Source organism: Delphinapterus leucas, chromosome 1 (assembly GCF_059928025.1).
Source record: "Delphinapterus leucas isolate spDelLeu-1000000601 "Yukka" chromosome 1, BTC_Dleu_Yukka2, whole genome shotgun sequence".
NCBI classification, from domain to species: domain Eukaryota; kingdom Metazoa; phylum Chordata; class Mammalia; order Artiodactyla; family Monodontidae; genus Delphinapterus; species Delphinapterus leucas.
Genome location: NC_143129.1, coordinates 189,462,134 through 189,489,520, shown reverse-complemented (window position 1 = coordinate 189,489,520; position 27,387 = coordinate 189,462,134). Strand labels below are relative to the sequence as shown.

General features: G+C 60.8%; 1 protein-coding gene across 2 annotated transcripts in view; it reads left to right on the top strand.

Annotated features, from left to right (window-relative positions):
• Window positions 1–2,268: 2,268 nt before the first annotated feature.
• Window positions 2,269–27,387, top strand: part of SKI (SKI proto-oncogene) — a 60,172-nt gene continuing 35,053 nt past the window's right edge. For both annotated transcript variants that reach the window (XR_016390563.1, XM_030763961.2), the window contains exon 1: window positions 2,269–3,289. Coding sequence is in view for 1 of the 2 variants with exons in the window: in XM_030763961.2 (XP_030619821.2) it covers window positions 2,321–3,289 (969 nt within the window). In the remaining variant the exon portion in view is untranslated. The remainder of the gene's footprint in view (window positions 3,290–27,387) is intronic.

Below are 27,387 nucleotides of genomic sequence, written 5' to 3'. Positions count from 1 at the left end.
GTCACCTGCCCATCCTAGCTGCATCTCCAGACACCTGCCCGTGCCTGAGGGGCGACAGAGGCCTGCAGAGACACCGGGTCGGCCCCCCCGGGGGCAGACACAACCCTGGGGAGTGCTGGTTTGGGGCCAGTTCCAGCTTCCACTGGGGAGGCAGGAGCAATAGGTAACAAGCTGAAGGTCACACAGGCTGAAGTGGGCATGGCCCTCTCGCCTCTGCCCAGCACTGTGCCCCCCCCACGTGTCCCCCAGTGCCCAGGACAGCTTGGGTGCCCTTGTCCTGTGGAGGAAAAGATGCCACTGCCCAGCTTGGCTGGACTGTCCTTCTGCCCTTGGCTTGAGCACCACCAGAATCGTCCTACTGATCTCAAGTCCCCACCCCCCAGGCCTCTGCCGGATGCTGATTCCTCTGGGGGCCGCCTGGCCAGCCTGTCCAACTTCAGGCCCCGTTCTTGTCCCACCCAGCACTTTCTGGTTTGTCTCTCCCTCGTGACAGAGCCACGACAGACAGTGGGGTCTCCCACTGGCCATGCCCTGGGTGCCCTGCAGATGTATAAATGGCTCTCTGGGCCCGGGGGCTATAGGGTAAGGGTCGTGCCAGCTTGCCGGGGGCAGGAAGGAGCCAGGTTCCTGCAGACCCACCCAGGGCCTGGGCCTGGCGGCGACCTGGATGCAAGCCCTGCCCTGGAACTGGTGGGAGGCCCAGCCGCTGGCTGTGTGGGGGGACCACCTTGCAGGGTCATGGGGTGGCCGGCCCTGCGGCCAGTCATCCCTTGGGGGTGTTGTGTCGCGCCTGCATCGCTTGGGGGTCCCCAGAACAGGCTGCATGATGTCTGTGTCCCTTGTGGGGTCTCCGGGGTGCTGCAATCCCAACGTGTGTAGTAACCCACATCGTGCTGGTCGGTGTCCCTGCCCTATGTGGGACGTGGATCCTCTGGCCCGGCGTCCCCGTCGCCTGCGTGGGGACCCCGGGGGCTGGGAGGTGGGCGGTGGAGGGTGTGCCGCCCCGTCCCGTCCGCCACTCAGCTGCTTTGCGGTTGTAGTGGGGACCTTGTGTGGGTTTCTGGGCTCTGGCGGCGATGCGGCGGCGGGTCGGGCGCTTCCGCAGCCTCGCAGGAAGCTGCCGCCACCGGATGGGGGACCCGGGGCGCCGCCGCCGCCCCCGCCCCCGCCGAGTGGCCTTCCGGCGGGCGGGCCCGAACGGAGCCGAACGGGGCTGAGTCCCGGACGGGCGGGGCCGAGCGGAGCCGAGCGGAGCCGAGCGGAGCCGAGTAGCGGCCGGGCGTGCCCGAGCGCAGCCGAGCGGGCCCGAGTCCCGGGCCGGCGGGCGGGCCCAAGCACGGCCGAGTGCGGCGGAGCGCCGAGCGCGGGCGGGGGGAGCGCGCGTTCCTGGAAGAGCCGGACCGGGGGGCGGGCGCATTCCTGGCCGGCGCTCGGCTGAGGCGGGCGCGCGGCCCCAGACGACGCGCGGGGCGGGGCGGCGGCGCGGGGCGGGGCGGGGCGCGGGGCGGGGCGGCGGCGTGAGCTCAGCGCCCGGCGCTCAGTCCGAGCTGGAGCGAGCCGCCGGGAGGATGTACGCCGAGCCCCGCGCCGCCGCCGCCGCCGCGGTCTGAGGCCGCCCCACAGGCGCTCCGCCGTCCCGGAAACCGCGCGCGCGCGCGCGCGAGCGGGCGGGCAGGCCGCGGAGCCGGGCGCGGGCGGCGGGGTGGGCGCGGGCCGGGCCGGGAGGCCGGCGGCGGGCGCGACGCGGCCGGCCAGCGCCGCCGGGACGAGCCGGGCGGGCGCCGCGCGGTGGGAGGAGCGGGGCGGCGGCGGCGGCGCGCCGCGCGAGGACGGCCCGGCGGGCCCCGCGCCCGCGCCCCCGCTCCTCCCGGGCCCCTCGGCCTCGGTCGCCGCGGCGATTCGCGCCTCGCGGCGCCGGCACCTGCCCGCGCGCCCCCCGCGAGCCCCGGGCCCGCGAGCGTTGGCGTTGGCGTTGGCGGCGCGCGCTGGGGCATGCCCCGCGCCTAGGGCCCGGGGGGCGCGCGGGGGGCGCGCGGGGGGCCCGGGCGGCGGCGGCGGCGGGCGCGGCGCGGGGCGCGTGGATGTGGCGCCGGGCCCGAGCGGCGGCGGGCTCCAGCGGCGGGACCCCTTCGCCCCGCCCGCCTTCCCCTTCGCTCCGCCGGGCGAGGCCGAGGCCGCGGCCGTGATCGGCCGGGAGCCGGCGGCGGGGGGAGGCCGGGGCCGGGGCCGGGGGCGCCGCCGGGGCGCGCGGGGCAGCGGCGGGGGCCGCGGGGGCCCGGGCGCGCGGGAGCGGGAGCGGCCTGGGGAGCCGGAGCGCACCATGGAGGGGGCGGCGGGCGGCCGCGGCGGCTTCCAGCCGCACCCGGGGCTGCAGAAGACGCTGGAGCAGTTCCACCTGAGCTCCATGAGCTCGCTGGGCGGCCCGGCCGCCTTCTCGGCGCGCTGGGCGCAGGAGGCCTACAAGAAGGAGAGCTCCAAGGAGGCGGGCGCGGCTGCGGTGCCGGCGCCGGTGCCCGCGGCTGCCGAGCCGCCGCCGGTGCTGCACCTGCCCGCCATCCAGCCGCCGCCGCCCGTGCTGCCCGGGCCCTTCTTCATGCCGTCCGACCGCTCCACAGAGCGCTGCGAGACCGTGCTGGAGGGCGAGACCATCTCGTGCTTCGTGGTGGGCGGCGAGAAGCGCCTCTGTCTGCCGCAGATCCTCAACTCGGTGCTGCGCGACTTCTCGCTGCAGCAGATCAACTCGGTGTGCGACGAGCTGCACATCTACTGCTCGCGCTGCACGGCCGACCAGCTGGAGATCCTCAAAGTCATGGGCATCCTGCCCTTCTCGGCGCCCTCGTGCGGGCTCATCACCAAGACGGACGCTGAGCGCCTGTGCAACGCGCTGCTGTACGGCGGCGCCTACCCGCCGCCCTGCAAGAAGGAGCTGGCGGCCAGCCTGGCGCTGGGCCTGGAGCTCAGCGAGCGCAGCGTGCGCGTGTACCACGAGTGCTTCGGCAAGTGCAAGGGGCTGCTGGTGCCCGAGCTCTACAACAGCCCGAGCGCCGCCTGCATCCAGTGCCTCGACTGCCGCCTCATGTACCCACCGCACAAGTTCGTGGTGCACTCGCACAAGGCCCTGGAGAACCGGACCTGCCACTGGGGCTTCGACTCGGCTAACTGGCGGGCCTACATCCTGCTCAGCCAGGACTACACGGGCAAGGAGGAGCAGGCGCGCCTCGGCCGCTGTTTGGACGACGTCAAGGAGAAGTTCGACTACGGCAACAAGTACAAGCGGCGGGTGCCCCGGGTGAGTGTCCCGCGCCAGGGCCGGGCCCGGGGAGTGAGTAGGAGGGCGGGCTGCGGAGAGGGTGGGGGTTCTTTCTGGGTCAGGGGCTCTGCCTCCCCTACACGTCTCAGGGTTTGGTTTGGTTTTAAGGAAATTTGGGGTGGCGTTGGCGTCCCCGTAGATGGCCATGTATCTGGGAGGAAGATCCTCCCGTCAGACTCGTAGGACAAGCCGCTTGCCTGGTTGGGGGCCTCGAGGGCTGGCCAGGGTGGGTGAAGCCTTCCTGAGGCCCGTAGCCGGTGCCCAGCTGGGCCGGGAGGGGCAGGCTTCAGACCTCGGACTCTTCTGCCCTGAGTCCCGGGAAGTTTGATCCCGGCCGTGTCCAGGCTGGAGCCGGGAACCCAGGCCTTCCTGGGGCCCAAGGAGGTGTCCAGGCCGAGTTGGCGGAAGGGACCTGCCCTGGCCCTAACGCTCCCGGGCTGGCACACAGAGGGGCGCCTGCCCCTGTGTCCTAGCAGGCAGAACTTGGCCGGGCAGGGCCTGTTTGTGCCTTGAAGGTTTGGGAGACAGACACTAAACCGAAGCCAGGTGTTCGGGCCGTGGTGGCAGGGGGCCGAGACTCGGCGACTCCAGCTCTGTGTGTCTGCCCTGGCCTGCCAGGGAGTGAATCCCAGAGTCCCCCGTGCGGGGGCGAGGGCCCCTTGGCACTGGGCTCGGGGACTGGTCAGCGGGCAACCGGGGCCCCGAGTGTCAGGGTAGCCGCCGGCCTGCGATTTGTTTTGGATGTGCACGTTTCCTTCTCTCCTTCCCTCTGAAACGCTGAAGGGCGCCGCGGGGAAGGGCCGCTGGCCTAGTCCCTGTTGTTTGCCAGACGGAGGATCTGTGTGATCCAGCCTGGCAGCTCCCGGGCCACTCGACGCCGAAGCCATTCAGTGGGGTCCACGCTAACTTTCTGTGACATCTCCCCCCTCTCCCCGAGTATTTGTAACTTTTCTTTTAAATATCCAGGCTTATTAAATTGCACACACAGAATGCTGCATTGGCTCAGCTATTCTTGGGAGGCCTAATTAATTCAGCTATTGCATCAAACTTTTTTTTTTCCAAATCTGTGAATAGATGCTCCCGCCCGGTTTTCTCTGGGCGCCCCTCCAGCGGAGTGTCAGAGTCTCAGGGAGCGGAGGAGGGGAGGGGAAGTGAGGGCCTGTCGCCTGCGCTCAGAGGGGGCCACCGTGTGCGTTTGTGGATTTGTGGTGTTTCTGCCCTTGGCTAGGCTGGCGCCCAGGTGGCAGCTGTCTGCAGACTATGGGGCTGGGATTGGGCGGGAGGGACAGTCTGAGTGGGCAGCGCTGGTGGGGGAGTATGCTGTTGGGAACGGCCGGCGGCGGATCCCAGCAGGCTGGCCGGGCCCTTCGTTTTAGACTGGGAGCTGGCTCTGGGTGGCGTGGTGGGCGCTCCCTGCACACTGGGGGCCTTTCTGTTTGGGGTGCCCGCCCCCTCGACAGCCATCGTGGCCCAAGGGAGCCCCGTGTGCAAGGTGGTGGTGGGTTCTGGCCGACTGGGGAAGCCCGTGGTGGGTCACTTACCCCAGGGTGGAACGCAGAGGGGCTTGTCTCACAGGGTGTGTGTCTGTGTCTGTGTCCGAATCTGGGTCGTGTATGTTTGTGGCTGTCTTCCTGGGGTGGGCTCTTTGTTGCAGCTGCAGGCCCGGGCCTCAGCCCTCTTGCAGCAGGCTCTGCTCTTCTGGACATGGGTGTCCGTAGGCTCAGCTTGTGGGCCCAGGGACTGCCAGGTGAGAAGGCAGGACCGTCCCCTGAGCCACAGTCCCAGAGAAGAGGTCAGAGGGGGCTTTCGTGCCTGGTGATTTCAACAGATGGTCAGCACCACTCTTTCTTCTTCTGTGCTCCCCCCAGCGCCGCTCAGAAAGCTCATTCACCGGTTAAAAAAAATCTCCCCAGTGATGACGAAGATGTGGTCGCTGTAAGTGGTTGTTGGGGTCCCCAGGCCGAAGTGTCAGCGCGGCCTATCCTCGCAGTGGTGGTATGGGCCGGCGGTCCGGTGTCCCTCCTTCCGGGCCTCGGCCGTGTGGCTGGCTGGCCGCTCACACGCTTCTGTGCCTTCCTGCCACTCCTGCACCTCGGGGGCCACTCCTCCCGCCGGCCTCGCCGCCTGTCCTGTTCCTGGGACTCTGCTCACTGCCTTCTCTCTGTGACTATGCGGTTGGGAATTCTGGGGTGCGTGGTCCTTTCCAGAAGTCGCCAGCACAGCCTGTCTACATGCCAGGGACACCCCACCCGTGAGAAGGGGGGGTCTGAGCCTCAGGATCAGGGGGGACCCATGGCTGCCCAGACCCTGCTTGTTCTGGAAGAAGCTGCCTGGGAAGACCCCCTCCCGGCGCCCTGCCCGCCTCTGTTCACCCCTCCCACTCCCTGCTCGACAAATTATTCACGGTTTGTGTTTTGATTCTTCACTTTTCTTGCAGTTTATTTTAATGTTTTTGATCTTCCAAGGCTGAGGGCAGAAAGGAACAAAGAGTGTGCTGGCGCCACTCTTTGTGGGGGCCTTGGGTGCCGGGGCCATGAAGTGAGCCGAAGCGTGTTCCAGGTGCTGGGGGCCTAGGGGTCGCCCGGGTCTCCTGCCAAACGGAGGCCCGTGTCCTCTGCCGTCAGCAGTGGGCAGGGGCCAGGGACTCTTGTGGGGTCCTGGTGCCCAATGGCCTTCGCTTGCCCTGCTGTGCCTGCGGCCTGACCACGGTGGGGCGGCAATCCCAGCGTGGGACCGAGTGGGGGAGCGGGGCTCCAGCCTGAGTTGGAAATCCTTGAAGGTGGCACGTCCATGTGTGCCAGCCGGGGCCCTCCTCAGTGATGCCCCCCACACCACGGGGGCCCCAAGGATGTGCTCTTGGCCGTCCCACGGCTGTCGGGGCTGCCGGGGCCCTGGCTGCTGGCCTTGGTGTCCCGCGCTGGGCGGGTCAGAACGTGGAGCCCCATGGGGCTGCTCCCATGTCCTCGCCCTGTCCTTCACTCCGTTCCTCAGTAGCTGCCTGACCTTGAGCAAGTTTGCCTCAGTTTCCTCACTTGTGAAAGGGGGACTGTAGTAAGTAGCGGCCATTGGCAGTGTTTTTTGGGGGGTGTTTAAGTGATGAGGTCATAGGCGGGGCGAGGACGTGTCCTTTTGCTGCTGGGAATGTGTGGCGAGGAGATGGGGGCCTCAGAGCCTTCCCACGGTCCCCTCCCCTTTTCTTCTGCCCAGTCGGCTCTGTCCCTTATCTGATGGCGTTTGAACCAAACCGGACTGGTGTTTTAACGGTACGGCTGCTATCAGTCATGGCGGGACGTTGGTGCTGCCAGCCTGGCTGCTGCCTGGGACGCACCCCTCGTTCCGCGGGAGGGCTCCTCGCGGGCCGAGCAGGCAGCGGGGCGGGGGTGTGCTGTCTCCCCGGGGCTGGAGCCTGGCAGGTCCTTGTGTGGTTAAGAAACAGGCTCCTGGGCACTGCTGTGCCTTCGGAGGGTCCCGCTTCTCAGACTGGAGACCGGGGTTGGTGTCGCTCGCTGGCCTCTGTCCTTCAGACGCTGAGTCCTCGCAGGAGTCTTCTTTGTAGAATTGCCTGCACCCCAGGGGCTCGTGGGCCGATGGTCGCCGTGGTGTGTGGTGGGAGCGTCCACGGTGCAGTCTGTCTAAATTCCTAGCGCTGGAACAGTTTCCCTGCGTCACCTGGTGACGGCTCTCTAGTCAGAGAGCAGTGTTTCCTCAAAGTAGAGACCCGGCCGGGCTGTTGGCGTGGAGGAGTGCTGAGTCTCTTGGTGTCTGTTGCGGACCGGCTGTGGCTGTGGTGGAGGGAGAGCTGGGCCTCTCAGCGTGTTGTGCATTCAAGCCGAAATGGCCACCGGAGGGCATGGAATCAGGAACGAGCGACAGACTGGAAGGGACTCTGGCCAGCATGCCTTTCCCGGCACTCCCTCTTTCACGGGGGGCTGTGCTCACCGGATGCCGTCAGGTTTGGCCCTAGATGTAGAGGTTTGGCTGTCCTGTTTTGTCTTTAAGATATTTATTTCTTTACCTGTGTATCTGTCTATTTATCTATCTGTTTTCCTTGTCTGTGCCGGGTCTTAGTTGCGGCATGCGTGCGGGAGCTAGTTCCCCGACCAGGGATCGAACCTGGGCCGCCTGCATTGGGAGTGGGTATCTTAGCCCCTGGGCTGCCGGGGAAGTCCCTCGGCTGTCCCTTTGTCCACTTGTTTTGCTCGAGGTTTTCATGGGGCTCCATGGTGATTCCCTGGCTTTGGACGCTCAGCTGAGAAGGCGGGGTGCCATTGGGTGATGATGCGAGGCCAGGCTCCCGGACGGGCCCCGCCCCTTGTGCAGGAGGACAGGGTCTGCGGGTCGGTCTGGTCCTCAGCGCGAAGGCCCCAGAGTGAGGCCGGGGCCTTGTCAGAAGGGAAACAGCAGCTTGAGGAGCCTCTGGTTGCTGCCCTGAGCCCTGTGGTCAGCCGTGTGTGAGGGAGGGAAGGCGTGGGGGGCTGGCCCTCAGTCTCTGTGCAGTGAGCGGGCCACGTCTGCCCGTCTTCAGCCATCCTGCCGATGTCCAGGACGTCTCCTTGGAGCTGGGCGGGGCCCTCGTCTCTCTGGGGGCAGCAGGGTCCTTGAGTGGCCCTCGCCTCCGACCCTCCTGCCCCCCGGGGCCCCTCAGTCGGCGCGGGGCTTCGAGAGTAGGGCCAGTGGCTCCCACGCTTCGTTGCAGCGCGTCTGGGTACCGTCTGTCTGAGATGCCAGGCGAGGCCCACGAGGAAGTCTGGGGAGGGTGACCGCCGGGCGCCGGGAGGGCCTGAGGGAGGCGGTGCTTCCGGGCCCTGCGCCCCGGCTGTCTGGCGGGAGGTGTCCGTGGCCGGCGGCCGGACTCTCTGTGGCCCGGAGACTGTTACACAAGCAGCAATAATGTGTCTCTTTCTAAGGATTGCGAAAGTTGGGGAGGATTTCTCCACTGGAAGAATTATGCAAGTTTCAACTGAAATGTTTTTTAGAAGTTTCTTTGTTTTGAGTTAAAATACAGAGGCTGAATTATTTCCTTAAGATCTGTGAGGGCCGCGGGAGAGGGAGAAGGCTCCATTCCTCCGAGGGCCCTTCCTTTCCTCCTGCCCACTGGTCATGGGGCGATGGGGCGAGTCCAGGGGGGCTGGGCCCTGAGATCGCGGGGCGGGGGCTCCGGGCCACACGCATCCGTGGGTTAACGAGGGCCGATCCGAGCCTCAGAGAAGGGACGGGAAGTCGTTTCCGGGAGTGTGGGGCCCACGCGGTGGGGTCTGAAGCTGGTTTTGGTCGGAGTTGGGTTAGCACTGCGAACGGTGTCCGTGTGTCCGTGTGAGTGGAGTGGGGCAGGCGGGGCCTTGGGCTGCATGTGTGTCCACGGTGTGACCTGTGCCAGCGTGGCCCGGGCCCCCACGCAGCCCCAGGGCAGGGGAGGAGCAGACCACAGCTCTGATGCTGCCGTCTGTGAACGCAGGGCTGACTTCTAGAAGCCCCTGCTTCAGCGCAGTGGGATGGCCGGGGGAGCAGACAGGACGCTGTCGGGTATTTGGCGTTTGCGTCTCCTCTGATTTTACATTTTTGATTTAGAAAGACTCAAAGAACACTGCGACTTCTTGATTTTGCAGCTACAGATAATTCAGGAAGTTGGCGTGGCTCTGTGGGCCGCGCAGCCCGCAGCGGTCAGGCCTGCCCCGCGGTCTGGGCTCTCCGGGGAGCCCTTGTTGCGGCCGGCTCTGGGGTTGTGTGTTTGTGGTTGTGTTGTCGGCTTCATGGGGCGGGGGGGTGTTGGTCTCGGCTGGGTCCCCAGTTCCGGGCCTGGAATAAATACTCGTTGAATGACTCATAGAGGCATGAAATCACTAATCGTCAAGGTTTACTGGCAGCTTGGCTGTCGATGGCTAGAAAAGGAGAGAGCGGGGAGCTTTCCCGGGAGTGGACAGAGCTGTCCTGTAGGTGTCGGGCATCCTCGCCCTGCTTCACACTTGCTTGGGTCTGCATGGGGGGTCCAAGGGACGTTCTCCCTGGACAGGCCTCGTGTGGCGTCGGCCCCGACGTGGCTTCCGCTGGGATGCTGGTGGGCTACTTCGAAAGGAACATCTCTTGTTGAAAGTAGGCTCCCCGCGATGTGGCCAGCAGCGTGGAACTGGGTTGAATGTCAGGACTGTAGGTGGGGGCGAGGGGCGATGGATGCATTTTTGGGGTCAGCCACTGGATGTCAGGTGGTCCTGTGTGCCCGCGCTGGCCTCCCTCAGCCCCCGAGGAGCTGTTGGCCACGTCGTCACAGGAGCCAGGTGGTTGTGATTGGTGCCTGGGGACCTACCCCAAACCTGGGCCTGGCGGCACGGTCTTCTCCTCACCCCACTCTTCCCAGCTGGGCAGGGGCGCCCCCGTGCCTCTCCTGCACCACGTAGCGTGTTCCGGGAGGGCCGAGGGTCTGTCCCGCTTCGTGTGCAGGAAACCACCCCAGCACGGGAGCCCACCTCCACATCCATGGGCCGTCCCAGCCACACCTGCTGCCAACAGCCAAGCGGGCCCCGAGCCCTGTGGAGGCCGGCGGCCCACCTGGCGCTGAGGCTGGGGGTATCTGGACGGCCTGCGGGGCTGTGACTGGGCCTGTGAGTGGCCTGCTTTCTGGGTCCACGTCTGTTCTCTGACACCTCAGGGTTCTTTCATCTTGCCGTGGCCCTGGTTCATGGCTCAGGCCCGGCGGGTGGGCGAGGCATCCACGTGGCAGCGGCAGTGGCCGCGTGTGCTGCCTTCACACCCGACCTCCTCGCTCTCCGGGGTCGCGGCCGTGCTCACGGTTCCTCCGGCCCGTCCTCGTGGACGCGTCCCTGTTTGCCCGGCGTTCTCCTCCTGGATCGACTCACTGCTGCCCTTCCACCCTTGGAACAAAGGGGCCGTTGGCCCCGCAGAGCCCCTCTCACCCTGCGTGCGGCTGGGGTGCCTCCCACGGGGACCCACGGGTCCAGCCGTGGACGGCAAGGTGCACAGTCTTCACGTGGACCCGCCGGGCGTGGGCCGGGCCCTAGAGACGGTGGGGCCTCGGCGCCCCAGTGCTTTGTGTTCCAGCCGCCGCGAGTGAGGCTGGGCTGGGAGGCGGGTGTAGGCGGGTGTGGTTGTCTGACCCCAAGACGTCGCCCCCTGCGGGGCGGGTGTGTCTCTGGAACCGCGGGCCGGTGCTCCGTGAGCCCCTGGTGGAGTTGGGGCAGATGTGGCAGGGGGGCCGCCGTGCTGCCCCTGGAGGAGGGGCAGGTGCATGTGCCCCATGGGTAGTTCTGGAATCCCCTGGCCCCTCCCCACCGGAGGTCAAGGCAAGGTAGAGGTGCTGGGCTGCAAGGGGGAATCCTTGGGGGCGGGGGGTCTCTGCTGGCCTCGACTTCCTTCTCCACCTGGGGTGGGGACCCCAGGCCTGGCGTGAAGCCCCGGGGGTCCCAGCCCTGCCTTCCCTGGTCTCGCCTGGGGCTGCTGGCTCCCCTCACCTGCCGCCTCCCGCTTCCTGGCGTTCGAACCACGTTGCCCAAACCGTTAAAAAAATTATACTCCCAAGTTGAATGATATGCAAATGTAGTCAATTAAGCGAGGGGATTTTAATTAGCAGTTTAAGTTCATGTGTGAAGTGCCTAGCCTTAATTACTTGACAGTTTTGTTGTAAATTTGCTAAGTTTTTTTTTGCAGAACTATCAAAACTGTGATTTTTTTTTAACATCCTTGTATGTAATAAGTGTCGCCTAGCTTGCCTGACCCTAGTGTGTCTTTTCTGCATTTATAAAGCTCTTTAGACTGTGAGACCAAGGTGGGCCCTGGGCTGGCCCCGCGTCACTCCAGGAGGTAAGCTGTGCTCCGCATGGCCTGAGCGGCCGTGCGGGGTCCTGGGTTCCCTGGTGGGGGACGCTCAGGACCCTCCTCCCAGCCGGGGTTCGGCCACCTGCAGCGGAGCTGGGGCTGGGCCATGTGCCGACGGGTGCGACTGCAGAGGACCAAGAACGTGGCCCCTGCCCTGCCCGGCGCTGGCACCCCTGCGGGCTGGGTCCTCGGCATCCCTGCCTGCCGTGAGGGCCCGGGGATTCCGAATCACGCTCCTTCCCCACGGCGAGGAAGAAGGCCTCCACTGCTGCCGCCCCCCACCGAGCTGACAGTGCGGCCCGAGGCCGGCCCTGTGTCCAGTCTCTGCCGCGGGGCGGGCGTCCTGCAGGGGAGGTTGGAGTCTCCTGTTTGGGGAGAACTTGCTTTCATTTTCCCGTTGCTGCTATTGAGGTGGTCTTGAGTCACTTGGGGGCTCTCCCGTGGTTTTTAGTGCCCCTCGGGATTTAACTACCTGAGCTGGAGGCCTCTCACGCATCACGTACATAATTAGTCTTTTAAATGTTCTGTTAAACACTTACACTTGTGTTGCGATTTCTCTCATGCGTCCCCGTGCCAGAGGCCCTGGGGTCCCCGGGGCTGAGGACTGTGGCCGGGACTCCACAAGGCAGCCCTGCAGCCTGGTCCCGCGGCGGCTGTAAGCGGGCGGAGGGATGGGGACGCAGGCCGTGACTGGGGCTCGCGAGAGAGTCGCAGACGCTCCGGAGCCGCCTGGGCCTGTGCCTTTGTTGCTACGGGGTGAGTGGAACAGAATCCTGCCCAGCAGAGCCCACCGCCTGAAGGGACCAGCGCTTGTCTCTCAGTGCCATGGTGATGTGTCTGTGACTTATAAACTGGGAGATTCAAGAGTGCCCCGAAGTCGGGAGGTCAGTTCACGCAGCCACACACCCGGTTCCACACGTGCCATCGTGTTACTCGTTTCTTTTCATCTAGCTCCTTCCTCCTCTTTGTTTTTGTTTTTTTTTTTTTTGGCAGTACGCCGGCCTCTCACTGTTGTGGCCTCTCCCGTTGCGGAACACAGGCTCCAGACGCGCAGGCTCAGTGGCCATGGCTCATGGGCCCAGCCGCTCCGCGGCATGTGGGATCTTCCCGGACCCAGGCACAAACCCGTGTCCCCTGCATCGGCAGGCGGACTCTCAACCACTGCGCCACCAGGGAAGCCCCTCCTTCCTCCTCTTTAAAAGCAGACCCCAGGCATTATCTCACTTCACGTTTAAGTGTTTCAACATCCGTCTAACAGATACAGAATTGTAGAAAATCGCCACCACGCTGCCATTAGCGCATCTAACAAAATCGTCGAGAATGTCTTAGTGCCAGCCGGTCCCCGGCCTGTGTTTGGATCCCCGCCGTCTCAGACACCGTCCCCTGCGGGGGCCTTGTAGGATCCGGGGCCGCCGTTGCGAGCGGGGTGACAGCCCTCCCTTGGGCACACACCCCTGTGTGCACGTATGTCTGTGCACGTCTGTGAGTGTTTACAGCCACGTAGCGTTTTTGCGAGTAATCTGTGGTATTGAGGGTCCTGGCATTTATTCTGCATCCGAGGGTTGGGCCACGTTTTTGTTATTACAAGTGATGCTTCAGGGAGCATCTCACCACGGATCCCTCGCAGAAACCTCAGCACAGCAGCATGTGGTACCACGGAAAGTCATGCACACCGGCCAGCTGCTTCCTGCCCCCCCCTCCAGGACACCATCCTGAACGTCCCCCTGTGTCTGGACCTGTGTCCAGCGAGGCTGCTGGCTCTCCCCTGGGTCTTGTCGCGCGGTCTGCTGGCCTGGTTGCTGGGCGCACGCCAGCCTGTCCCCACTCTTGTGTCGATGGACTTGGGAGCGCCTGCGAACAGGAGTGTGGAGCGTCCTTGGTGCAAGCGTGTGCACGTGTGTCTGGAGCACGGGCTGTGCTGGGTCAGAGGTCATGCTGAGCTGTTTTCCGAAATGGTTGTACTGGCTGACTGGCCCCTGCGGGGAGGGGAGGGGAGGGCCTGGGTCCTGAGGTGGCTCAGATCAGTGGTCACCGCAAGTGCATCTCCTCAGACGCCTGGGACTTTCGGTGAGTTTCTCGTAGGAGATTTGGTGGCTCAGAGCGAGCTCCCTGGCCTGTTTCTTTCATTTAATTATTCATGCACACGATGTGTCTCTATACTTCTCTGGCATCTTTGGTCGCGTGGGGTGACTGTGTGTGCTTAAATCTGCGTGCACATCCCTGGGCATTTCTCAGGAGACTCTGACCCCCGCAGGGTGTAGGCCCTTTTTAAGGGCTCTAGATTTTGTTACCAAAATTCTTTCTCTAAACTGTGTGCCAGTTACACGCCCACGTTCCTACCTTCTCACAACGTTAGGTTACCGTCATTCAGAATAGCTTTGTTAATGTGAGAGGTGAATAGCTCTCGATTCCTTTTTTGCTAATGGAGTCGGCCATTTTGTTATTTTTAGTATTTTTTTCTGTAATTCTCCTTATACGTGGTTTTTTGGTGTGTGTGGTAAAATATATGTACCATAAAATTTCCCAGTTTTTTTTTTTTTTTAAGTGCACAGCTCAGTGGCATTAAGCACAGGCGCGCTGTTGTACAAACATCACCACCATCATCTCCAGAACTTTTTTAACTTCCCAAACCGACACTCTGCCCCCATGAGACGCTCACTGCCCACCCCTCCCCCAGCCCCGGGCCCCACCCTCCTCCTTTCTGTCTCTGTGAGTGTGACTCCTCCAGGGACCTCACAGAAGCGGGATCACACAGAATTCGTCCTTTTGTGTCTGGTTTATTTCACTCGACATCGTGTTCTCAGGGTCCATCCACGTTGGAGCAGGTGTCAGAATCTCCTTCCTCTGTAAGGCAGAATAACACTCCACTGGATGGATGGACCACATTTTGTTTATCTGTCATCAGACAGCGGACAGTTGGGTTGCTTCCATGTTTTAGCCACGCTGAATAGCGCTGTTGTGAGTGGGTTTAGCCTTCTTTCAGTTTTGTCGGGCACGTTCTCACACGTGGAATGGCTGGTCACACGGTAATTCTGTGTCTGCTTTTTGAGGGACCTCCGTACTGCCTTCCACAGCAGTGGTGCACCTGCGTCCCAGGTTCCCCATATCCTCGCCGACACTGGTTTCTGTTTTTTGATGGCGGCCACGGGTGTGAGGTGGTGTCTCGCTGTGCTGTTGACTCGCGCTCCCCAGTGATCAGTGATGCTGAGCATCTTGTCGTGAGCCTGTTGGCCATGCGTGTGTCTTCTTTGGAGAGAGGTCTGTTCGAGTCCTTTGCCCTTTTTGAACCGGGCTGTTTGTCTGGCCTTGATCAGCTGTAGGAGCGCTCTGCCTTTTCTGGAGTCTGATGCTTTGTCTGCTGGTTCAGTCACCCCTCTGTTGTCACTGTGGCTGGACACCCATCTTTGTACAAGGAGACCCCACGTGCCTCAGAGACTCTGGTGCAGCCGGGCACAGTGGGAGGCGTAGTGACCTGCTGGAGGAGGGGCTGCCGGCGAGTCTCACGGTGGAGCGTGGCGGGCGGACCTGGATGCAGACGTCGTTCGTGATGGGGCGTCCGCGCTGTGCCCTGCTCGTGGGGCCTGGGAGAGAGCCTGCAGGGGCCGGGGGTGGCTCTGCCCACCACGCGCGGGCCGTCTTCGCGTCCTGGGGAGGCCTCTGCGAGGGCTGCTGCGCGTGTGCCCTGGTCGGGGTCAGGCTTTGGACAGATGGCCGGGCCTCGGCCCGGGGTGGGGAAGGGCAGGGCAGGAGCGTGTCAGGCTCCGAGGGGCGGCCCGGCGAGCCTGGCGTGAGGCTGTCTTCTCTCTGTGAAGTCTGCCTCCTGCCCCAGTTTCTGGAGAAAGTTCTGGTAAGACGAAGTGATGGGCTCTCTGAAACTGATGCTTCTCCCCACACAGAGAACCGCGTCTCCACCTTTTAAGCGTGTCACCAGATGTGGGTGGCACGCTGGGCCCAGAGCAGGCGGACACCCACCCCTGCCCTGGACAGCTTGGGGGCAGCTCGGGGCAGGAGTGCCCGCTGGCCGGACGCTGACTTTTCCCGGGAGACTGGGAGGAAGGTCAGAGCTGCTCCGGGGCAGCTGGGCGGCCGACGCCGAGCTCGGGGACCAGCGTGCGGACCTGCAGCCCCACCCGGCTCGGCTCCAGGACAGTTGGGAGCCCAGGAGGCCCGAGCCCAGGACCGCTGGCCCCTTGGTGTCCTCCCTCTACCTTCGGACACCGCTTCCCGCATGACTGGCGCTCGTGCCCCTCTCGTGGCCCTGGGTCCAGCCCGGCCCCCAGCCGTGATTTCCACTAGTTTGGCATTGGTTTCAGGAGGCCACGGTAACGGGGCCCGGGAGACACGGGTCCTCCGGGTGGGCCACTCGCTGTTGTGCTCCGCCACCTTGCGGAGGTGTGGGTGGTGAGGCTTGGGGTGGGGGTGGGGGTGGCATCCCTTCCCTGGAGCCCCGAAGGGCCTTGAGGTCACGGGGTGGCCCCTGGGGCCTGGGTGGTGGCCTTGGCCGGGGCGGCCGTGCCCCGCTGCCTGCACCCCGGCCCCGGCGCTGCACTGCCTGAGCTGATGACCCGGACCATCCCCGATGTTTGCTTTCCAGACGCCCCCATCTTGGCCTCCTGCAGGGGGGGGCGCGGGCTTGGACCTGGGGGGCCGAGGTCACCGTCTGCTCTTCCGTCCAGCTTTGTCTTAGCTGTTGACTATGGATGAGAGACAGGGTAGTGGGGCTGTGCGGCCCGCCGTTGGCTCTCGAAAGGAGGGTCCTTGATTGTTGTTTTGCAGATACCGCCCGGTCTGCCCGCTGGGTGGGGTGACGCCACTGTCTGGATTCAAAAGGAAGACCCAGTGGTGGGAACCTGGGCGTGGCCTGCAGTGACCGCAGTGAGGGTGGCTCTTTGTGTTTGGGTTAAAGAAAAGAAGGACTTGGAAATCGCTCAGAGGGCTCTCCCCGGCCTCTCCCGCTGCCCACAGTGAAGCAGAAATCACTGTCTTTGGATCTGATTTTAACCTTTCCCCCACCCCCACCCCCATCTTCTCTGTGCAAGTAGTAGTAAGTATAATTTTTTGGTATTTCTGGTCAAGTAGAAGTTCCTTGAAACTTAGAGAGGCAGCGTAGCTTAGTGGTTAGGGGCATGGATTCTTAAAACCTGACTCCTGGGACTTCCCTGGCGGTCCAGTGGTCAGGACTCTGCGCTCTCACTGCCGAGGGCCCGGGTGTCATCCCTGGGCGGGGAACTCAGGTCCCACAAGCTGTGTGCTGCAGTGAAAGGTTAAAAAAATAAAACGTTGGATCTTTACAAAAAACAACAAAACCAGAAACGACAAACAACCGAAAAACACTTGCTTCCCGGGCCCAGATCCTGGCCTTGCCAGCCTCTCCATCGGACCCGAGGCCCTGTTACTTCCTCGGGCCTCAGTGTCCCCGCCCGCGAAGTGGGGTGGTGGGGTGCCCACCCCTGCGTCGGTCACGATGAAGGCCCAGCACCGTGCGTGAGCTTCCGGCTGCCCCAGCCCTTTTCTCTTTCCGAAGCCGGGGCATCTGACAGGAGGCAGCGGGCCCGACAAGCCGTCCCGGGAGCCCAGCCGGGGCCATGTGTGGGCATAGCGGGCTGGCACGGTGGCCTCCCTGCAGCCAGCCGGGCCAGTGGGGCGGGCGCCAGCAGGTGCTGTGAGCAGAGCACACGGTGAGCCAGGCGGCCACAGCTCTCTGTGCCAGCAGCGGGCTCACGGGTGGACTGGGGCCTGTGCCGTCTGTGGTCAGTGTGCCCCATGCTGGCCACCCCAATGGACCTGCAAGTTCTCAGCCCACTTCCAGGGGGTGGGGTCCGAGGTGGGGGGCGGGTAGTGGTGCGTTTGGCCTGGGCCCCTGCGTGTGGTCCTGTTGGGAGGCTGGGAGCCACTCGTGTCCTGGGGGCCTCTGGGCTGTGTGCAGGCCAGGCGTGCGTGGGCCAGCTCGGCCGCCCACCTCAGCCATGCCAGCAGGTGGTGCCCGGGGACGGGCTGCGGGAGTCCCTCCTCAGCCGAGTTCAACCTTCACGTGGCCCCATGGCGGGAGGGAAGACCTGCATTCTGTTTCAGAGCAAGGCTGATGGGATGGGATTTCAAGTGGGACAACTTTGGGTGATTCTTCAAGTGGTGATCTGGGTAAACAAGCCAGCAGCGGTCCTCTCCGGTGGAAGCAAGGGAGTGTGTACCCGCTTAGGGAGGTTCCTTCCCTGTCCTGCTGCTGTTGGGCTGGGGGCTTGGGAGGGAGGAGCCCGTGGGGCGGGGTCACGGGCCGACATCTCCTGTCGGCAGGAGCCAGGGGCTTGGGTCTCGGACAGGCCTGGCTGCACCGGGGCCGGGGGTGTGGGGTGTGGGCGTCACCATTCCCCTGCTCCCTGTTGGTCCAGGTCCTCACGTGCTGGATTCTGGATCATTGTACCAGAGAGTTGAACTGGAATTTGACATTTGTTTTTATAACCATGTTTGTTACTGTTCAGGAAATCTGGAATTTTGAGAGTTAGGTTTTTCATGCTGTTTGATTTCTGACGACGCCTTTGGGTCCGTCTTAGAAAAATCACTCAGCGCAGCCTAAATATCGCAGGCGGTCACTGCCCTGCGCGAGCTGGGCGTCCCCAGAGCGCCGGGCCCGTTCTTGGTGCGCGATCCCGTGTCCTCATTGTGTGGCGTGGCTGCTGCTGCCGTTGGTAAACCTGCTGCGTCTCCTTGGTTTGGGACTTTTTAAGAAATCTTCAAACCTGCAGTGAAGCTTTGAGAGCAGGTTCACCAAGGTTCACACCTGCTATGCTGGAGGGAGTGTCCATCACTGTGGTCCTTGGGTGTGTGACCACCGGGGGGCCCAGCTGCTGCCCCGTCCTGAGCCCGTTGTCTCTCTTGGCCCTTTCACAGCGGTTTGCTTCTGCCGGGGACCCGCCAGGATGCGCCCTGGGCCGTCTCTTCCGGGCCGTCTCCTGAGTTCCTCCCCATCTTTGGTCCTGCCTGACACTGCATTTGGAGGGCGGGAGCCGTCCTGTGGATCCTCCAGCCGGGGTGCCTGGCGTGTCTCCTGGTCGGTGTCAGGTGGCGTTTGGGGCGGGATCGTGAAGCTGCAGGAGGCTCAGAGTCTGCCTCCCCTTGGGGACGGCAGCTTTCGATCATTGTCGTGAGTGGGGTCTGCCTTTTCCCTCCATGGTTAATAAGTAATCTGTGGGCAGACTTTAGACCCTGCCAGCATCCTGTCCCCGTGAACTTTCTCCTGGTGGGTTCAGTGTCCCTCTGCGATGCTGCCTGACCAGCGACAGTGGCCGGTCTGCTTCTCCCGGAGCTCTGCCCTCCCTCCCCCTCCTGCTGCTTGGTGTCACCAAATACAGCCCATTTCAGTGTCCCAATCGTTCTGCCATTATCTGGTGCCTAAACTGTCCCTCTTTTGGCCACCTACTGGGACTCGGTCCCTCCTGATGGCTTTTCTCCCACCCCCCGCCGCCATGCCCCACACCTCATGGCAGCGTGTGGCCCATCCTCTCCTGACGGCTCCCTTACAGGTGGTTTAGTCTGAGATGCGGCCCCTTGATGTGGACGCGCCTGCCCCCAAGCCAGAGCCCGGGGTGGTGGGGTGGGTACCAGTCTCGGTAGGGGCTGCCTCACGTCGGGCAGCGGTAAGGTGACTGCTGACGGCAGATGGTCTCTCTGCACGTGAGCGTTGGGCCGTCTTCCATTTCTCATTGTTGGGGGTCATGGATGGAACCCAGCCGCTTCCTCCCCAGTGGCTCGTGTCTCGGGGGCCTCCCATGGGGCTGCGTCTGTTGACATTTCACTGTCCCTGAGCCCAGAGGCCGTCTCTGTGCCTGTGTCCACTCCACCCTGGGCTCTGCCCAGGTGCGCCGTGCGCTGGGGTCGCTCACACTCTTCCCTGCCCAGAACGTCCTCTCGTTCCTGCGCCTGGATCTGTGTCCTTCTCTGGGTGAGTGGGGTCAGGAGGGCAGGGAGCCTGGTGCGCAGCGCGGCCTCCAGGTGCCTGTCACTTCGGTTTGAGGTGGAATGGAGAGAATTGAAAAACGTCCCTTTTTTCCCCATTTGGAAAGCAAACCTTTATCCTACCTCAAATCTCTGAAAACCCTGTTAGATTTAAAAAAAAAAAAAAAGGGGGTTGACTCATTTTAGCTACCCTAAGAAGGATGAGAATTTTGAGAGCAGCAGTGGCTGATCGAGGATGAGGTCACGCCCTTGGCATGGCCCGATGTTCTGAAGCTCTTCTGGGCTGTGTAGGGGCGGCCAGGCTCCCGACAGGTGCCCCGTGGCTGTGCGGCTGGGGAGGCCCCCAGGTTCCAGGCCCTGTGCTGGGGATACAGCCTCCCAGGGAGCAGTTTGCAGGGTCCCTTAGGGCTACAGTGCTTTGTACCTGCTGAGGGCCTCCATCCGTGTGAGCTCCTGACCACAGAGAGTTGCCAGAATGTTAATCCAAGGGCAGGCACGTCAGTGCTTTGTGCCCAAAGAGAAGACGGAGCTTAAAGACACGCCTGGCCCCTGGCCACGGGCACCTTGCCCCCGGCTTTCCGGCATGGTCCACGTGTCTCCAGAGAGGATGAGGCCCGTGTTCCCACAGCCCCTCCGAGCTCGGGACGGGTTCCTTGGTTGAGGCTAGTGTCGGGCCGATGCCCAGCTCTGCCAGAAGAGCCAGCCTATCAGCAGAAGGTTGTAAGTACTGAGCGTCACAGGAGAACAAGGAGGGCCTGACGGGAATGGATGTTCAGGGCCCGACTTGGTGCAAGTTGCTTTGGCTGTGCCGTGGGGCACCGTGCACCATGGCGCACGGCCTCGCCCGTCCTGACCTGCAGCGCGTGGGTATGGGCCGAGCCCTGCCACCCTTTCCGGCCCCGGCCCCCGCAGTCAGCCAGCATGGGTGTGCCGGGGCCGGGGCCCTCGCGTCCCCCCGTGAGGCCCCCGAATCAGTGTGTGTGCTTGCTCTTGACGTATCCTTTGTGTATCCCTGGGGCCGGGCCTCCGGTGAGGGGAGAAGGACCCATCGCGGGTCTGTCCTCAGACGGCGATTTGAGGAGACAGCCTGTGAACCTCAATTCCCTCAAGCCCTCCTGCATTCACGTCTTGTCCCCGCCAGGGGCCTCGCTTTTATCCCTGGGGACGCGTTCGCACACGTGTGCGTTTCTTAGTAAACAAGCCACACGCTCCAAGCCCGACGGTGAGGCAGAGGCAGAGGCAGAAATGGGCCGCGTGAGAGCAGGAGGAGGTGGCCCTGCTGTGCGTCCCGCTGGCCGCCGTGTCCCGGCCCTGGCCTGCCTGCCCCCCGCCGGGCCCAGGGGGATGGCGTGTGCCTGAGCAGCGGGCATAACAGGGCCTCGCTGCATGGTGCCATCGGCTGGGCCGCACCAGTGCTTTCTGCTGCTCAAGGCCCTGGTGTCGTTAGTTGAGGCCCCTTCCGCGCCCCGCCTGGGTGTCGGATTCTGTGTGGCGCACAGGGAACCAAGGTGCCCTCATTTGGACGCTGGAGGGCATGTGGCCCCAGGGAGCCCAGCCAGAGTGGGAAGGAGCGCCACAGCTGCCAGGTGGCGTGAGGGGTGTGAGGGGCGGGGGCGACCCGTCGGCAAAGGCCTTGGCCGGGCTTAGCGCTGGTGGCGCCTGTCCGTCGTGGGCAGAGGTGGACCCTGCAGGTGGAGCGCTCGCTGCCGGGGCGGGAGGTGCTCCGTTCTGGAAGCCTCACACCCGCCCCGCTGATCCACGTCAGGGCTTGCTGTGACGGGGGGATCCGTCCAGGCCCCATGCATGCCCCGCCGCGACTGCCTTGCTGCGCAGCTTGCCCTTGCCACAGGAGGTGACTGCGCTTGCTGGTCCCCCCGCTCTGCAGTCAGAGAAGGGCCAGAGGTGCCACAAGTGGAGGCAGCCAGACCTCTGTGGGCCGCGGTCCTGTAGTGTGTAGTGTGCGCTGCCGGGCCTGGCGCCGTCCTGAGCTGTGCTGCGTTGTTTCAGGTGCCCCAGGTGCATTGCTAGGTGGTCTCTAGGTGGGTCCAGGGGAACCTCTCTCGAAAGTTCTTCCGAGACTTTCTGATACACGTGGGAGCTTCTTGTTCATCTCGAGCTGTTGATTCTGAAGTGTCGGGAAGGTCCGCCGTATAGACTGGGCCGTCGACCAGCGTGATGCATCTGCTCGGAGTGCTGGCCGGCGGGCCTGTGTCCCTCCCCCCGGCCCCTTGCCGGCCCCTCTGCCCTTAGACGAGGCAGCATCAGGCTGTGGGCCCAGCGATGGATGGAGTTGTCTCCAGGATTGGTGCTGACGGAAGGAGCTAGCTGGCCCAGGCCCTCCAGCCCATCCTGGAGCACACAGGGGGCTGGGAAGCCCCGCCCGCCGGGGGTCCTTCTCCTTGCTCCCTGTCCCTTGAGTAGCCCTGAAGCGGTGCTGCCTCCCCCAGGGGCCGCCACGTGGAAAGCTCAGGGTCTTTGTTTGCCTGTTGTCCGTTTTGATTTACTTGGTGCTCAGTGTAGACGTGCTGATGCTCACCCTCTGGCTGCCGGACGGTCCTTGTGTGCGCTTCTGGTTGTCACTGCCGCCCCTGGTTGGGGCAGCTGAGTTGGGATCTTCTGTTTGCTTCCGACGTCCTCAAGGTCCAGGCCAGCTGACGCTGGCTGTGACTCGGCCTTCGCAGGCAGGATCGGGATGTCCTGGGTGGACACGGCCGTGGGGGCTCTTTTTCTTCCAGATGCCCGTTCCCACTGCGGGGCACAGGTGACCTTTAGCCACATGCTGCCCAGCAAGGCCCGCTTTGTAATGTGGTGGAAGATGCGGGCTTGTGCCCCTGCTCCCCAGGTACGCGGACGTCGCTTCTCTGTCTTTTTGGGGTTTGAGGGTTTGATGTTTGTTCTTATCACGATGTGGGCATCCTCTTACCTTTACTGTCACTTGGGGTCATGGCTAAAGAGCCGAAGGCACAAACCCAGTGACCCTGTCCTATACTCTCCACTTGGCTTTGGGCAGGGGCTTCCTTTGGTTCACGATTTATCCTCTGTTGACCCGTGTTTCTCAGTCACCTGTGCCTGCCATCCGTCCAGGCCTGCCCATGCCATTGCATCTCAGGTCTGGATAAATCCACCCTTCGTGCTGACTGTTGTGACTGTGGGACGTGTTTACCCTGAGCCAGCGGATGTGTTCGGACCTCATTTTCTGTCTGCTCTAGGTCCTGCATCCTGACCTCACTTTCCTGTCTGCTCTGGGTTCTGCATCCTGACTTCACTTCCTGTCTGCTCTGGGTCCTGAGTCCTGATCTCACTTCCTGTCTGCTCTGGGTCCCGCGTCCTGATCTCACTTCCTGTCTGCTCTACGTCCTGCGTCCTGATCTCATGTCCTGTCTGTTCTGCGTCCTGCATCCTGACCTCACTTCCTGTCTGCTCTGGGTTCTGCATCCTGACCTCACTTCCTGTCTGCTCTGGGTTCTGCATCCTGACCTCACTTCCTGTATGCTCTGGGTCCTGAGTCCTGATCTCACTTCCTGTATGCTCTGGGTCCTGCGTCCTGATCTCACTTCCTGTCTGCTCTACGTCCTGCGTCGTGATCTCACGTCCTGTCTGTTCTGCGTCCTGATCTCACTTCCTGTCTGCTCTGGGTTCTGCGTCCTGATCTCACTTCCTGTCTGCTCTACGTCCTGCGTCGTGATCTCACGTCCTGTCTGTTCTGGGTCCTGTGTCCTGATCTCACTTCCTGTCTGCTCTACATCCTGCGTCCTGATCTCACTTCCTGTCTGCTCTGGGTCCTGCGTCCTGATCTCACTTCCTGTCTGCTCTGGGTCTTGTATCCTGACCTCACTTCCTGTCTGCAGTAGCTCTTGCGTCCTGACCTCACTTCCTGTCCGTCCTGTGTCCTGGGCTTGGTCATTGTTTCCTGCTCCCCTGTGAGGTGCTGTCCCCCTCCTTGAGACTGAGGTGCCGGACCTGGCGTGTGCCCTGCCTCTTCCCTCTGAGCCCGGCGTCAGGCAGGTGACTGCGGCAGGCCTGGTGCGGGCCATCTGCCCGGTTGCAGGTGCCTAGTGGCGAGTCCCGGCTGTTGGTCCATTGCTCTCCTGTCCTCTGGAGCACCTTCCGGCTGGACGTCGGCCTCTCTCCGTGTCATTTCTGGGGATTTCTTCCACTTTCTCATCTAATACTTTTTTTTTGCCTGTCGACTTTTGGGTTTTGTGATTTTAATTTTTAATATGTTTTTTCCTGTTCTTCGTTTCTTTTGTGAAAGCGCTCACCTGTTCTCGTTTCATGGATGCAGTATCTTGTCTGTTATCCCCAGGGATGTTAACGGTGGTTTCCTCTGAAACCCTTTGGTTTTGGGGCCTCGGCCTTCCCCACGCTGGTGGTTCTTTGTCGTCTGCTCACGTCGTGGGGAAGCATGGTGGGCAGCGGTGGGGTGGCATGGCTGGGCACTCGGGGTCCGCCGAACTGTCCCGCGGACACACTTGCAGATGAGCCCCTGATGTTGCTCCCGAGAAACGTCCTCTCTGCCCGCCGTGGTCGCTGGCGTCTTCGCACCCCGCGCTTGTCCACGTGGCCCGTGGCCCTTGGCCGCCGCTGCCGGCCCAGCCTCCTCCCGCCCGCGCAGGTGCTCCTTTGCTGGAGGGTGGGGGCTTTGGCGGGTTTTGAGAGGAGGGCGGGGTTGAAGCGTCTTTGTTCTTCCATCTTGAAACTGGTTTTCTTTCGTTCCGCATTTTAATTATTCCATCTTCTTGATGAGTTTCTCTGAATTTGCAGAAGGTTTTGGCATTTTAAGCATTCGGGAAGGAAGAGCATAAAGAGCTGCTTTAAAAAGGACGATGCGGTACTGCCAGTGATCTGTGACTTAACCAGAGCAACCCTCGGATAACCAGGGTTTATTTTCTCGCAGTGTTTTGTTTCTTGCTAGTGTGTGTGTGCATGTGTGTGCACACGTGTCCACACAGGGTTCACCGCCCTTGAAGGTCTTGCATTCAGCGTCTCCAGCTGAGTGTGGTCTTGACTGATGTTTGGAGGAATGACTCAGACCCCTCGTTCTGAGGTTTAATTATCCCCGAGTGTCGAGCGGAGGCAGTCAAGGGAGAATGTGAACCAAGACAATTTTGGAATTGCCTTTTAAAAGTGGGTTGAAAACTCCTTGTCAAGAAGTGAAAAGAACCAGCAGGAGCTGTTCAGTAATAGAGGTTTGTCAGGACACGTCTCGCTTTCCTTTCTCCTTTTTTGAGATCTTCTCCTGTGGCGAAGTCGGCAGACACGTTTCATCACCGGCCGCCCAAGGCCCAGGGCCTCCTGCGGAGTGTGGGCTGCAGCTTTCTGTTAGTGCTCATTCTTGCCTCCGGTTCAGTCCATCATTCTTGCTGGTTTTCTAGACCAGTGGCTCTAGAGCTTGGGCTTCAGAATTCTTCAGTGACTAGCTTGTGAGTCCCACCCCCCGGAGTTTCAGATTCCTAGATCTGAGGTGGGCCCTGAGAATTTGCATTTCTTACAAGTTCCCAGGTGACGCTGCCCCTGGGCCCCCCTGGGAGAAGCCCTGGGCTGAGGCCAGAGCCCACTCGTCTATGTAAATAAAGCTGTATCTGCTCACGGCCTTGCCCGTGGCATCCACTTGGCCTGTGGCTGCTTTTGTGGGAGCCTGGAGCAGCTGGAGTGAGAACGCAGGCCCCAAAAAGCCAAAAAAAAAAAAAAAAAAAGCCAAAAATATGGTTTGTCCTTTATAGGAAGTGCTTGCAGGTTCCTGATCCGGACAAAGAAATGACTTGAATGCATGGCCACGGCATTTCTGCGAATCTTTTGGGGATGGAAAAGGACGCGCTTGGGATTGACCGCAGATGAAATGGTGGCCTCTGCTGCCCGTTTACACTTGTCGTCGACCTTTGGGAATTGTTTCAAGCCGTGGAACAAATGAGTCCTGGAATATAAAAGCTCCAGTTGGGATAATTGCTGTATAGTTTTTTTAAAGGCAGCTTTTTAAAGGTATAATTAACATAATAAGCTGTGCATATTTAAAACGTACAGTTTGATAACGTTGACAAATGTGTACACACGTGAAACCATTGCTACAGTCAAGGTGAAGAAACCGTCCCTTACCCGCGAAGTGTCCCGTGCCCCTTGGCGGTCCCTCCGGCCTGTCCCCCCCATCCCCACCCCGGGCAGCCACCGAGCAGCTTCCTTCACTCTAGATGGATTTGCCTTGTCTAGAGCTTTATATAAATGAAATCTCTCTTTCGGTCTGGTTTCTTCCACTCAGCATAATTATCTTGCGATTCTTCTGTGTGGTCGTGTCAGTAGTTGGGTTTTTTGTTTTTGTTTTTGCTCCGTTGTACGGATTTGCCACAGTCTGTTTCTTCACTCACCTGTGGATGCTTGGGGTCCTTTCCAGTTCTTGGCCATTACTCATAAAGCTGCCGTGAACGTTCCTTTACAAGTTTTGCCGGGACGTTCACGTCTCATTCCTTTGTGTAGACACCTAGGTGTGAATGGCTGGGTCGTGTATTTGTGTGCAGGTTTGCCCTTCTAGAAACGCCGAGCTGGTCCAGAGCACCCACACCACTCCCCATCCCCGCCAGCATCCCCGCCAGCATCCCCGCCAGCACTTGCTGTGGTTGCTCTCTTGTTTCAGCCCTTCTAACAGGTGTGGAGGGGTATCTCATTGTGGTTTTAATTTGCGTTTCCCTAATGACGTTGGGCATCTTTTTGTGGGCTTATTTGCCGTCTGTGTGTCTTCTGTGGTGAAGTGTCTGTTCAAGATTTGTTGGTTATTTAAGTGGAGTTGTTGTCTTATTGGTGAATTTTGAGAGTTCTTTATGTATTCCGAGTGCAAGTCCCTTTTCACGTTTATGCTTTGCAAAGCTTTCTCCCTGTCTGTGGCTTTCTTTTTTCTTCATAGTGTGGCTTTCTTTTTTCTTCCTTTTTTTCTTCTCAAGAGTAGAATTTTAACATTTTGATCAACTCCAGTGTACCAGTTGATTCTTTTGGACGGGGCTTTTGATGTTTTAGCTGAGAAATCTTCCCTAATGCAAGGTCACAAAGATCATCTCTTTTGTTTTCTTCCACAGATTTTGTAGCGTTCAGGTTTACATTTAGGTCTGTGATCTATTTTGAGTTAATTTTGGGGAATGATGCAAGGTCCACATCCAAGTTCATATTTTTGCATGTGGATGCCCAGTTGTTCCAGTGCCATTTGTTATAAAGACTATACTTTCTTTACTGAATTATCTTTGCACTTTTGTCAAAAATCAGTTGTCCATATGTGTGTGGATTTATTTCTGGACTCTTATGTTCAACTGGCCGAGTTGTCTGTCTTTATATCAGTGGTGTGCTGTTTTTGATTATTATAGCTGTATAATTCTTGAAATCAGGTGATATTCACTCTTTAGCTGTGTTCCTTTTCAGAGTTGTTATGACTATTTCAGGTCCTCTGCATTTCCATATGAATCTTAGAATCAGTTTGTCAATTTCTGTGAAAAACAATCTTGCTGAAATTTTGGTTGGAATTGAATTAGATTATAGGTCAATTTGGGAAGAACTGATACTTTAACAGTTTTGAGTTTCCAACCCACGGTCAAGGTATATTGCTGCATTTGTTTAAGTTATGCTTAGTTTCTCTCAGCAATATTTTATAGTCTTCAGGGCACAGGTCTTTGATGCCTTTTTTCAGATTTATTGATTTATCAACAAGTTTTTTCCTTTTCTTTTTTGGTGTTATTGTAAGTACTCTTTTTTCTTTTTTTTTTTTTTTTTTTTGTGGTACGCGGGCCTCTCACTGTTGTGGCCTCTCCCGTTGCGGAGCACAGGCTCTGGACGCGCAGGCTCAGCGGCCATGGCTCACGGGCCTAGCCGCTCCGCGGCATGTGGGATCCTCCCGGACCGGGGCACGAACCTGTGTTCCCTGCATCGGCAGGCGGACTCTCAGCCACTGTGCCACCAGGGAAGCCCTGTAAGTACTCCTGTTTTTTAAATTTCAGCTCCTGATTATAAGTTGCTAGTACAATTTATTTTGCATCTTGCAACCTTGCAAATCATTCTAGTAGATTTTTGGAGATCCTGTCAGGTTTTACATCTGTGAATAAAGGCAGTTTTGCTTCCTCTCTGATCTGGATGCCTTTTCTTTGTCTTGTGTGATTGCACTGGCTGGAGCCTCCCGTGGCTGAATAGACATCGTGAGAGCAGACAGCCTTACTCCTGGTCTTAGGGGAAGCGTGCAGTATCTCACCATTGGGTATGTTGTTCATAAGTTACTGGGTTTTGTAGATGCTCTTTATTAGACTGAAGGAGTCCCTACAGTTCTGTCCTTG